The sequence below is a fragment of the Thermobia domestica genome, chromosome 15, assembly GCF_964235325.1.
Source record: "Thermobia domestica chromosome 15, izTheDome1.hap1.1, whole genome shotgun sequence".
NCBI lineage: Eukaryota > Metazoa > Arthropoda > Insecta > Zygentoma > Lepismatidae > Thermobia > Thermobia domestica.
In genome coordinates, this window is record NC_137468.1 from 53036200 (window position 1) to 53049444 (window position 13245).

At 39.1% G+C, this 13245-nt stretch overlaps 1 protein-coding gene across 1 annotated transcript in view; it reads right to left on the reverse strand.

The window, feature by feature from the left end:
• The window catches only part of LOC145671026 (sodium-coupled monocarboxylate transporter 1-like), a 96694-nt gene that overhangs the window by 35884 nt on the left and 47565 nt on the right, over nucleotides 1–13245 (reverse strand). Inside the window, exons 3-4 of the mRNA XM_081739683.1 lie at nucleotides 7998–8157; nucleotides 3533–3598 (exon numbers count right to left, since the gene is read on the reverse strand). Coding sequence (XP_081595809.1) covers nucleotides 3533–3598; nucleotides 7998–8157 — 226 coding nt within the window. The remainder of the gene's footprint in view (nucleotides 1–3532; nucleotides 3599–7997; nucleotides 8158–13245) is intronic.

Consider the following 13245-nt stretch of genomic DNA (forward strand, 5'->3'; position numbering starts at 1 on the left):
CTCTGGACATGTGGAGCATTTAGGTGGTTTAGCTAAGTTGGTGCATGCCTTAGTATCGTGGGCACCGCTACAGTATCCACATTTGCTAGGTTGCGTACATTTTGAAGTCGGGTGGGAATTGTACGCTTGACAGCGCTCGCATCGCAATGGTAAAGGTGGAGGTGATTTTGATGGCTCGACGCGATGCTTTCTTTTATAAATGAAAGCGCCATAAGTTAGCAAGTCATCGATGGTGCTTTCGGAATTAGTAAGGACTCGTACCATGTATGTGGCTCCATGGTCGTTTTTAATACGTATACACTTAAGTATAGAGTGCCCCTCTTGAGTGAGTTCTTCCTGAATCTCATCGTCTGTCAGGGAAGGATCCACCCCCCTAATGACAACTGAAAGAGCCGGGGGTCTTCGTGGAGGTGGTGCCTGTTTAAACGCCTTTGATTCAAGTCGCTTCATTTCAGCATGTTTGCCAAAAATTTCGAAACTGCATTTGTTTCGTACAGTGGTTAAGAATGATGAATCGTATGACTTGAAGATTATCCCATTGCGTGTATGAACAATTTGAGCGACGGAGGCGCGTGGTAGATATTTTATGAGTTGGAAAGCCAGCTTGGTATTCTCAAATTTGGGATCAAAGTTGGTAAGCAGGAATGAATGAAGACGAGGTTTGGAAGAATCCAGTATTGTCGGAAATTCATTAGCGTCGTCGAGATTCATGGATGAAACAGACTGCTCGGATTCACTAACAGTATGATGACGCTTAGACGGTGGCTGAGTTGAAGAAGTGTGATGTTTGTCCGGTGTGCGTGATCGGGATCTACCAGAATTTTTGCCTTGGGAAGCAGATGGATGCCTTCGGTCAGTCCCCTGGCCCACTGACGTGGGGTTCAGAGACGGCCCAGGAGGTTGCGGTGGTAGTCCCGGATGGCCACCTGACGCCATCCAAATGGGCGCAAAAGACTTCGGCGAAGAGGATGATCGAGGAAGCCCACTGTGGCTCCCACTTGAGGCAGCAATACGTCCTCGCGGAGATGTCGGTCAGTGCGAGCACTGGCCCTCCACAAAAGAGATGAGCAGACGAAAATGATGATGATGGCCACGGGCTCCCACTTGAGTCAGCAATACGGACTGCAAGGGGATGTCGATTGTCTGTATCAGAACAATCCTCCCTAAATGATCAAAAATAGTAGTAAATGCTCGTAGAGCGTTAGAAATCGAACTCAGACCTGTAAATCGATGAACGATTCGGAATTCTGAGTGGGTAAGCTTTCTTACAACAAACTCGTGCTTTTCAATTATACTTGTTACTTTTAATATGTGAGTGGACCAACTCGACTTTTAACTAATCGACAAATGGTTTTCATTTTCGTCTATGCGTTCATACGTCAAATTCGAATTAAAATTTGTGTATTTAAGTAATTGGATACTTCAAATAATGTGTACAAAATGTTAATTGATTTAAGTCCAACTGATTTGACAATGCTGCTGTCACCTGTACAGCAGCACCAGAAACATTTAATTCGACGTCTTATCAGTGTGATGTCTCAACTTAATAGATTCCAGATTGTCGTGTGGGCACTACTGCCGAAAGTGAACAGTTATTGGGGAGAGTACATTATGGCCTTTTTTTCCTATGAATATTTTTTGTTCAACCGAATAGCGAAATGGTGTAGGGAAAATTGCAGTGGGTTATTTAGGGGGTGGCTATCGGGCTCAAGCCCCCCCGAAATTCCGCGTACAAAAATAATCCTTCTTATCATTTCTAAGTAAAAATATAGGTGTTTATTTATGTGTTATGAATAGCCCCCGCCTCGAAACAAAATCCTAAATACGCCACTGGAAAATTGTTTACCAATCGCAGTGACCAGAGGCAAAAATATCAAACCTACGGAAATTTAGTCCCAATGGTGACAAAGCTTCCCGAAAAAAGTCACAATTGCTGCTGGATACGGTTGGTGCGTAAGGTAGGAAAAACTCTAAAGATATATACTGCCTACATACTTCCAGGAGGCCATCATGACCCACATCTATCGGAAAGTCATCTCTTGTTTATATGGAGTCAACAAGAACCATGCGCGGATCCACATGGACAAAGTGTCTAACAATAAAGCTTTTATTATAACGTGGAGCACTAAATGGAAATCTATGTTGTTTCCTTTAACGACATACCTATTAATAAGAAAAAGAAAAAAACTAAAGCCAGCCAAATGGAATTCTGATTGGAATTGGACTGTTAAAACAACGTCTCCACTTTGACCCATACAAAATCTGCGTGGAGGAAAGGGCTGGAATTCCTGTACTTATGCTCCATAGTGCTTTGTTACTATGGAAATTGCGCAGTCAAGTGGTGTGTCTCGGTTATAATGCTGGTGGTTCGATAGTACTACCCAACCAGTAGTTATGGCATGGATTTTCATAGAATAAGTACAGTTTGAAAATCAGTCCAATGTCTTCTGTGGTGGGAGTTAATTTGGTTCGAATCTTTCGTTAAGTAGATCAGTCCATGTCTCATTTAGCTGAAAAGAGGAAGACATCCAAGACAAAGAAAAAATCTTAGTGTTTCACGAAGAATTATAAAATGTCTTCACTTCTCTTGCGAAAGGTTTATCCGTTGTTTTAGCAATGTTGGTAGTTGCAGAAGATATTTATTTTATTTATACAGTGTTTCAAAACAACACCGACAACGTTTGGGAGGTGATTCCTGACACCAAGATAAGACGAAAAGTATAGACCAACATGGGTGCACAAATACTTCCTTTCGGTAGGCTGCCGAAATCTTAAAAAAATGAACTTTAAAAGTTCATAGCTCCAAAACTATGGGACCTACCGTAGTCGGGTCAAGACTTCACTTAGGAACTAGTATGTGCCGTATTCAAAAATACATGTTTCAGAATCCTAAGGTACTCACGAAGCATTTTTATAGAGAGAGTTTGGCTACGGTCATATAATTTGAAGTACTCTCCAACTGCCTCTATAAAAATTGTTACGGAAGTACCGCAGGATTCTGAAACGTAGATATTTGGATAGGCACATACTAGTTCCTAAGTGAAGTCTTGACCCTACTACGGTAGGTCCCATAGTTTTGGAGATATGGACCTTTAAAGTTCATTTTTTTCATGTTTTCGGCAGCCTATAACTCCGAAAATAAACATTTGTGCACCCAGGTTAGTCTATACTTTTTGTCTTATCTTGGTGTCAGGAATCACCTCCCAAACGTTGTCGGTGTTATTTTGAAACACTCTGTATATTCATTTTTGCTTGTAATTTTATTATCCTACGCTAATATTGTCGAAAAGTATTAAAATCGTCTACGTCCCTTTCCAGTTGTTGAATTTTTATACGTGTCGAATATAAGAAGAAATCTGAAATTTGCTCTTGACAAAATATCAATTACATTAATCCGGACACTGTTTGTTGTGTTAGGATTAAATGCCAGGAATGCAATGTATAAACTAATAATACTCTACTGATCTAAGAAATAGGCCGCTAATGACCGAGCAATTTTTGAAACATGACCATACAGTAATCGCATACTTACCATTTGCAATACAAATAAAATTGATCCAAACAGTCGAACAGAAGAGTGAAATCGCATATTTAAATACTGAAAGAAAGAAACAATTCAAAATATTAGTAAAGACTACAAATTAATTGTGTTTCAGTTTCAAAAAATACTTACAGCCTACATGTGTACCTTAAATTGAAAGTGCTCTCCACAAAGAGTTGTTATCATGGGGGCGGGGAGATAGGGTCTTTGCATTTCTACGTGATCAATTGTCTACTTTCGGTCTTAAGGGACAAATACACTCTTTTCTTCTGAGAACTTCATATATACATATATATGTCGGACTGATCTTATGTAACTGGTTAGAGCACTCGCTTCACAATTGGCGGATTCATGTTTTTTCTAGTTTCTTCTCACCGTCCGCTAGGAGAGTATTACGCTCTTACCAACTTCCTTCCCATACAGTATTTCGTTATTATTTCTGATATGCAAATTTTATATAGCCGTATCTGAAACTTAATTAATAATATAATAAGATTAACAAAAATACTAATAATAAACCGCCTTTGGTCATGGAGACCCGAGTTTGAGTCCTAATGGGAGCTCATGTGGATCGGATCCAATGTAAAAATGAAGATTACTTCTAAGGATGCCATATGTTTTCTTTCCAACTTCAAATAAATAAGGACAACACTCAACGATAATTTGTATCCTTAGTTTTAGTGCTACTACCTTCTTTGTTCTAAATTTAAGGACTAATGAACTTAGTATTCTAATAAAAATTGTAAAAAATGCATACTTAAAAGAAATTAATGTGTTTATTGAGGTATTGGCGTATGTATGGTTTGTTTTGTGTAATACGTTAGAGAACAGACAGAAATAAAAACAAATAAATGGAATGAATTTTGAGACAATGAGATAAATTGTATGTGGCTTACTTTATTGGCTCTTCGCATAATGGTTTTAAAGACGGATATTAGACTCTTATTGGGATATTCCTCTAACTGAAATTAAGAGTACGAATAATAGATATATGTAAGTTTTAAAGTGACAGGAAATAGAATAAGGTGAATGTCATTTCTCAGAACTGCAGCATTCACAGGTGATGGTACATGGTTTGAAGAAAATTCAGGCACCCTTTTGCACTTATTATGGCCTGCGAATTCCCCAGGTTTAAGTACAAGTGCAAAGAACTAATGTTAATGTCGTTCGTAAAAAGTATGCACGCTTTGGAAATATTTTAATTGCGCATTTTATACTAATTTAACGACACAGAATCCAACGAAATAATTTCTGAACATATCCGTCCGTGGAATCACCATAAGAAAACAAAGTTCGAAATCGGGATTTTTGAAATATTGCTTATGCCAACGATTGAAGCTCCCACGTTTAAATACATTTCTCATTGCGTTTTTTTATATCGATTTGAGGACGAATCTAATGGTTGTATTTTTAAAAACATATTTGTCCATGGTATCACGAGAAAAATTATCTCGAAGTTGAGCTCTTTGAACTACCGCTTATGCCAATGGTGAAAGTGTCCACGGTTGGATACTTTTCTCATTGCGCATTCCATACTAATTTGATTATGCTGAATCGAATATAACTATTGATGAATTCACTCGCTCACCAATAGATCTACTCTTAGTCCCGCAAAGAGTGGAAATGCATATTTCTTCTAAATTTCTCCCACGGCTTCAAGCAATCTCAGAAAGAACTAACGCTGATGCCACTGGTAAAAAAAAAAATACCCACGCTTGGATTGATTTCTTATCGTACAGGGAACAAATGACCAAGTTGCTGCCGTTGTTATTCTACCTCCAATCAATCATTCCTTTTGCTAAATTTCTAATTTTGTGTTTTTTAAAGTACGTAATTTCAGGATATTGAAACCAATTAAACTATTTTTAAACATATCAGTTCATGGGGTTACAAAAAAAAATGACAAATTTGGGACATAAAAAATACCAAAATATCAACTTTGAGATCATCTTTCTCATGACTCCATGAATAGATATGTTTTAAAATAGTTTAATTGAATTCAGTATCTTGAAATTACTATAAAAAGTTTAAAAGTAGAAATCTAGAAAAAGGAATGATTGATTGGAGGTAGAATAGGGACGGCAGCAACTTGGCCATTTGTCCCCGGTACGATGAGAAATTAATCCAAGAGCGGGTACTTGTTTTACCAGTGACATTAGAGTCAGTTCTTTCTTAGACTACTTGGAGCAGTGGGAGAAACGTTGAAATAGGTATTTCCGCACTTTACTAGAAGTAAGAGTAGATCTATTGGTGAGCGAATGGATTTATGGTCGATGTGGAATACCTTCAACAACTCATGGAACCACTTCTAAATAGAATCCAGGCAGTTATCCAAGCCAGAGGCAAGTGTTACCCATTATTGAGTAGGGTCTTAGCTCTACAGGCAGTAATCGATTGTTTGCTGCAAGTGCTTAGTTACCGTTTCTTTCTTAAATTTAACAAGAGAAGATTATTTTAGATAGTTATTTTTATCTACTTATCGAAGATGTTCTTGTAGTTGTCAAAAATATATGTAGCCGTGGATTTTCTTGCGGAATGTAGGTTTTTTTGAAACAAACACAAATATACAAGGAATACACAACGATCTTCAACTGACAAAAAAAAAAAAAAAAAAAATCCAAGGTGTGCATTTACTAATAAATACACTGATCGTTTTTCCTTGATAAACAGAATATTTACATGACACTTAATTCATAATCACACATAATCATATTGGACATCTCGTGAAATTCTGAGGAATCACCATCTTTGTCTTTGAAGGACAATCTCATTCTAATTGTTTGCAGATCTCTCTCGTGTCTAAGCTGTTAGTGTACGTGCCTTCGTTGTGGGGGGACCCGGGTACTATTCCCAGCAGGAGCGCATGTGGCTTGGATCTCACGTTAAACTGTAGGTCCACGTCTTATATAGCCTTGGTACTAGAAAGAAACACTAAACTCAAGTCAAAATCACAATCAAACTTAATTGTTTGCAAATCAAACTTGATAAGTAAAGTTTCAAGTAACACAAAAGTTATTTCATAAAATTAACTCGTTACCAGGGGCGGATCCAGGACGGACTTCTGGGGGGGGGGCAGTCGGTAGTAATACTGCTATTTAGAGCTACTTTTAAGAGCTCCCAACTTTTTATGGATGGGTTTATTTATATATAAAATAAGAAAGTTTCCTCTTGTGGGCGGCGATCATCCCGATCGCCCCCCTGGATCCGCCCCTGCTCGTTACAGTTACTTATCACAACACAAGTAGCCCCCAAGACTGTAGGCGACGCAAGTCTTATGAGAACAAAGGTGTGCACTTTGAACTAACCTAGAGTGGGCAGATTTTAAGAAAATAAAAACGGGACACTCAGGAAACTGAAATAATTTAACAGTCCACCTGATTATAGTTCTTATGTTGTTATTCATATCAGTAAGGAAGAAGTCCTCTAGCTTTCCAAAATAACCAGTTTTATTTATTTAAGCTTCTTTTAATTTTAATTTTATATTATTCTAACTGTCATCTCTTAAAATTGAACAGAAACTAGAATTAGGAGCATCGATTCTCTCTTGAATTCATTTTTATTTCATTCTTTTAATAACTGAACACACAAGAAATCATTCGTATGCTATACAACTACGAGCCAGAAACGAGACTCTTTAAACAGAAATGGGCGATTTTTGCGTCCCTTTTGCATTTTTGTCGCGACGACATTTTGAAAACAGGAACGTCTAGTCACCCTACTAGACTGACCTTACTCAACTGAGGTCACTCTCACTGTCAGTCAACCTCATACTTTACATAACCACGTTGACGTCACACTGACACAACTACACACTTACATCATCAATGTCATATCACACCCACTACACCTCACGCTCACTTCATTTCGACATCATCCTCACTCAACCTCACGCTCACTTTACTTTAACCTTTCTATATCAAGTGTGTCCTTTCTGACGCTGCTGCCGATGTGTGCTTTCCCATACCTCCCTCGAAAGAGAAGGAACAAGTTGCTGCGGCCGAGCTCTTTCAATTATTGGATGCGGAAGTGTTGCCACAATGAATTCTTTCACGAACTTCGCTGTGCTCTGTCTTGTTAGCCATTCTAAGTAGCCTACGATCTTTACTCGTCAAGACCAAATGACTGAATGACAAATTGGCAACACAGCTGAAGTTATTCACTTCTTTTTCCTAGGCAAAGAGAGGGTTTCCTCTGTCAGAAGTTGGTGGGGATGGGACCGAAGTATGTTTCGTATATTTTCCGAGGGCACACCTGAAATAGACAGGCTCTACTAGTTTGCTATCACGTTTACATCATGGTTTGGGACTCGTGCTCGTTTCGTTATGATTTCCGAACCAGTTAGTGTTGTGAAGACCTCATATGTTTGGTCCTCTTCCTGTGGGAACAGATAGACTAAGAACAGAAATATGTAAGATAAATAGATGATAATGATATAGGTAGAAGCAATAAGTCTTACCTCGTACGCAGAAGTTAACTGTAGATTGTAGAACACTGGCATGTAGAGATATATTGTAGCAGGAACCACTAGGAAATAGCATATTCCTACCATCCAATACTGAGTCCCGTAATTATACATCTCTGCAGGAGTTCCCAAGATAGTTATAGCAGAAATAAAACTGTAATAAACAGAAACATTCCTTCCTAAGAAAATCTTACTAACAAAATTACGGAGATCAAGGCAGTTTAACGATAAAGCACTTATCTTTGAAGACATACTTGATGGTTACCTACATGAAAAGAGCCGAGATTGTCTCCTTTCGAGGAGTTCTTTAAAATGATGTCTTGTCTCTGAAACTGTACTTGTTTCTATTAAAAGACCTCTGTTTCATCTGGTACTTCGTCACGAAAATTCTGTCTCGACTCGTCTCGTAACAAACACTAATGATCTGCTAGTTCGAACTCTAGTCGCACCGAACGGAATTTGTGGTAGACAAAGAATCTGAGGATTTTCATTGAGTATGTTCACCCTTAGCTTTCCACAAATTATTTCATAATTTATTTATATGTATCACCGCCAAACAGGGACGGCGCCAGGAACGCTTGATGGGGTGGGCGGAAAGAGGCGGACCTAGTTGCTGGGTGGGCGGACAACGAAAATGAGAACTGGGCAATGTAGACATTTTTTGACAATAATTAAATTTCAATTTTTATACTCTTTAGTTAGCTAAGGCTCAGACCGAAATAGGGGAGAAACAAGGATGTGGAAAACAGCTGTGTTGGCCTTATAGAAGGTGCCATTCCAGCATTCACCTGGTAAGACTGAAGAAATGCAGGACTTAGGATGGGCTGCGGGAGTTCGTGGCAATATGCTCGACCTACCGAATTCCGCGTGGCACATACACTACCTCTACTTTCAGCTTTTTAAATAATAATAACGGTGTGTTCTGTGTAGTCGAAGAAGTTAGACTGCTTTAACTCCTCGCCCTCCAAGAATGCACATGAATGCATAGAAATAAAAGAAGGTTCAAACAACGCAGACTAACAGGTAATACTCTACTTTTCGTTAATAACAAAATACACAATAAGTAGGTAAAGTAAAACAAGGATAAAATAGGCTGCTGCAAACATTTTTATCTTTAAAGTATGTATTACAAGAAAGCAAGAGACAAAAAATATAAATGAGTAACTTCAGAAGCAATGCTGTCGTCTTCGCTCTCTCCAACATCTAGTTCATTTTCACTTTCCTTGAAATCGAACACTTCAAATTGCGAATCCTGGTTGTCACATGTATTTGTATTTTTTGTCTTTTTCCCCATTGAAGAAGAAGGATTATCACTAACATCAAACGGATTGAAAATCACGCTTCTTTGAACACGAGAAAGACACCGAGCTTGAGAAGAAATCGCTAAATTTTTTCCACATATTAGCTGAACAAGCACCGACCGCCAAGACTTCTGAACGCAACAGAGATCAACTCAACAATGCTATAATAAGGGTTTTTACAAATCTTTTTAATGCCACACGGGTAAGACATGTGGTACATTGCTGTAAACAATTGCAAGTTGGAACCCTCTATAAGAAGCTATCGCGCCAACACAAAGCAAGGGCGCCGATTTCTCTGTAAATGGGGGGGGGGGAATTCAGATGCAGAAGGCATGCATAAGGATTTTAAGACAAATTGAATTCAAATTATGCCAAATATTGTATATTCATAAATAAAATGCGGGGGCGCACATGGGCTTTGGGAGAGCCCGGGCCCCTTGGGCCCCCAGGATCGGCGTCCTTGACACAAAGCACTACTCTCCTCCCTCTCTTTCTCAAAATGAGACAATAGATAATACTGGCCAGCTCTGTCCATTATTTAGTTGGCTTTTTAGAAAGCACTTTTTTTTTTTCAGTGCAGCACATACAAACACTGGCGTTTCAATAGCACGATTGTGCGTGTGTGTTAAACTTCAATTCATTAATCACGACTTTTGGCATCATTATATTACTACAAGTATCTGTCTTAAAATCATTGTCCATTGCAGAGTTAAACAGAGTCATAGAACCTATTACATTACAATCGAAAGTAATACCTATTGCTTGTGAAGTACAGGATGTCACCTTCAGTGCCGGATTTGCGTATAAGCTAAACAAGCTATAGCTCTCTTGGGGGCCCCAAAAATTTTAAAGAAAAAGTGGCTGTAATGTCATTTCCAAATAATAAGAAAAAGCAAATAAGATAAAACGCACATACAACAACGGTGTTCTGTACTGTTATGTATTAAGCTCTCATGAAGCAAGTAATAGGGCCCTGTTTTCCAACCCGCCTGCAATGGGATTTCTGTTGCCCAGCCCCGCTTATAATGGAACCCTCGTTTCCCAGCTCCGCTTGTAATGGGGATTTTGTTTCAGAGCCCCATTTGTAATCGGGACCCTGTTTTCCAGCCATTACACTTAGCTACTTTAATAAGACTTCACAGCATAAGTGATACAGTATCTTGTATGCGGATAGAACTCTAGTGCTAAACTTTCTTGTACTATTTGGAATTCGACAAGAAATTGAGTCTTTTAACAGTGGATGCTTAGGAAGAAGGCATGAAACGACAAGCTCGCGAAATAATAGTAAAATATAAAAAAAATTACAGCCCTAAGCGGCAATAATCTTTACATCGCGAAATTATAGCTATTTTATTTCGCTGTACGTAAGTATGAAAAGTAGTTTGCAGAAGTATTTTCATAACTTTCAGAACTTGGCACTGATTTTCATAGTGATCTATAGAGTTGAGTTGATTATGAGTTTAACGTCCCTTTCAGCAGCGAGGCTACATGAGACGGGACCTACTGATTACTTGGAATCTGAACCACATGAGCTCCCACCGGGAATCGAACCCGGGTCTCCCACACCAAAGGTGCGTACGCTAACCGCTTAGCCACGGAGGAGCTCATATAGTGATCTATAGAGTGCAATAATGGATCACTAAAGGCAGGGGCGGATCCAGGGGGCGATCGCCCCCCAGAATTGAGTATGTTTTTATTTTAAAAATAAAACCTATCCTAAGAATTTTCACCTTTGTATTATAAACGTAAAATAAAACCTATTGACTTCGAACGACTGTCCCCCCCTAAACATTCAGAATGGATCCGCCCCTGACTAAAGGAAAGAATAGGAGCACGAATCGTAGTGATTTCATCCATTCGTTCTAGGCATATAAGTCGTTCGTTTGTATATATTAACAGTATTTTATGTATTGTTACGTTTAGAACTGCCCGAATTTACCTTGTGTAAGTTAGTATGCAACAGGCTGAATCCATTAGGTTATCGGCACTAGTTACTACCAGTGGCGTATTTACGATTTTGTTTCGGGAAGGGCTTTGCTAACTTTCGGGGGGGGGGCTTTGCCTGGAAATGTGAAAATTCTGAAAGATATTTCATTTACTTTACTATACTAAGTGATTTCGGGGGGCTTAAGCCCGGAAGCCACCCCCCTAAATACACCACTGGTTACTACATAGCAAGGCAAGGTACCAACATCTTTTCACGTCGCAGTAAAAAGATACTACCTACATTTATAAGTCTTATAATAATTTTAGTGCAACAGTTAGGTTTTTAACGAGGTTTTTATGATTTTCAGCCAGAGACGTATCTAGCCAGGGGCCGGAGAGGTCTACGATCCCAGTTTTTTGAGTGACAAAAATAATTGAAGCCATTACTTACATATTTTTGAAAGTTTAGAGTAAACTCACGATATATCTATCATAATCTGGGTTTTAGTTGCCCCTTCTCCAGTTTTAACCTTCTAAGTTCGCCTCTGGTTCCAGCGAATTTGTGTCGTATTACACCTTGTGTAATCTTCGAGGGTTGCATTCCATTTTGAGTTACTCTAGTAACCTGACCTGGAAAAAGCTCACACGATTAGTTGAGCTTCAGGCAGTAATTACCAACCCTGGATGATAATTAGACTGTATTTACTTACACGGATCCCTGGAAACGTTTCAAACTTTACCCAACTGAATAGAAACAACTTGAAATGAGAAATGATGCGGTCTCCACATATTGTAGAAGCATGGCGTGGAGCGTGGATCATAGTTGGTGCAAAAAGATCGGCAAGAGACTTTATTGGTACCAAATTAAACTACCGCTAATTTTACAAATTTTACATTTTTTCTGTAATGTATTCAAAACAGTAAGTTAATAACGAAAACGTATTTACTTAATAGATATGTATTAAGTCCATAAATTACCATATAGCATATATTCAAACAGAAAAGGCGAAATTTTGTCGCTGAAAAAGAATGCTAGAAATAAATTGGCCCCATTATCTTCAATAGCTTAGGGCCCCATCAAACCGAAATCCGGCACTGGTCACTTTTATTATTATTCTTCTGTTGCAGGGGTGTCATTTCAGACTTCGCTTGAGGGGGCAAGAACACCAACAACATAAGACTTTTACAGTTTGCACTAGTATATTAGTAGACAATCGATAAAGTATATGTATTCCTCAAAATCTTGCGGGGGGCAATTGCCCCCTCCTGTCCCCCCTTAATGACACCCCTGTTCTGTTGGGGTGGGCGGATGGGTGGGCGAGGCCATCCATCGGGTGGGCGGTTGCCCACCCCCGCCCACCCTTAGCGCCGTCCCTGCCGCCAAACTACGTTTAGCATAAGCATTATTATTATTATGCGATAGCCGTTTGCAGCTGGTCGATATACCATGTCGGAAGGTAGCCTACACACCGAGCAGCGACATAGGGAAACAGAAAGAGGTGAACCGATAGGAAGAAGTAGAGAAGTGTTGCCAGTACACAAGTAGCTATGATTCAACGGCAGCAATACTTGCCAAATCAACTCCGCCATCAGTTGCCTGGCACCCCTGATCTTGTAAACAGAAACGTTCTCTGTCTGTTTCTTATGTCCGCTCGGCTGGTTTATTAGAATAAGGAAGCAAACTCTGACGTAGATCCGTAGACATCGAATTGAAAATGACCGCTATATGACATCTTTGTTTTATTGAAACGTATTTCAAGAGATTTTACTAATAATAAGTGAAGCTTTTCAGTGGCGGATCTAACCCGGGTCCGGGGAGGCCTAGCCCCCAGTTTTTTGAGTGACAAAAATTATTTAAGCTATTATTTATGTATTTTTGAAATTCTGTAGTAAACTCATGATATACCTATCATGGTCTGGGTTATGGCTATCCCCATCCCTAGCTTTTACTTTCTAAATCAGCCTCTGCATTTTTAAATTTACTACTCCGAAACAACGTTGTGTAAATTAAATGT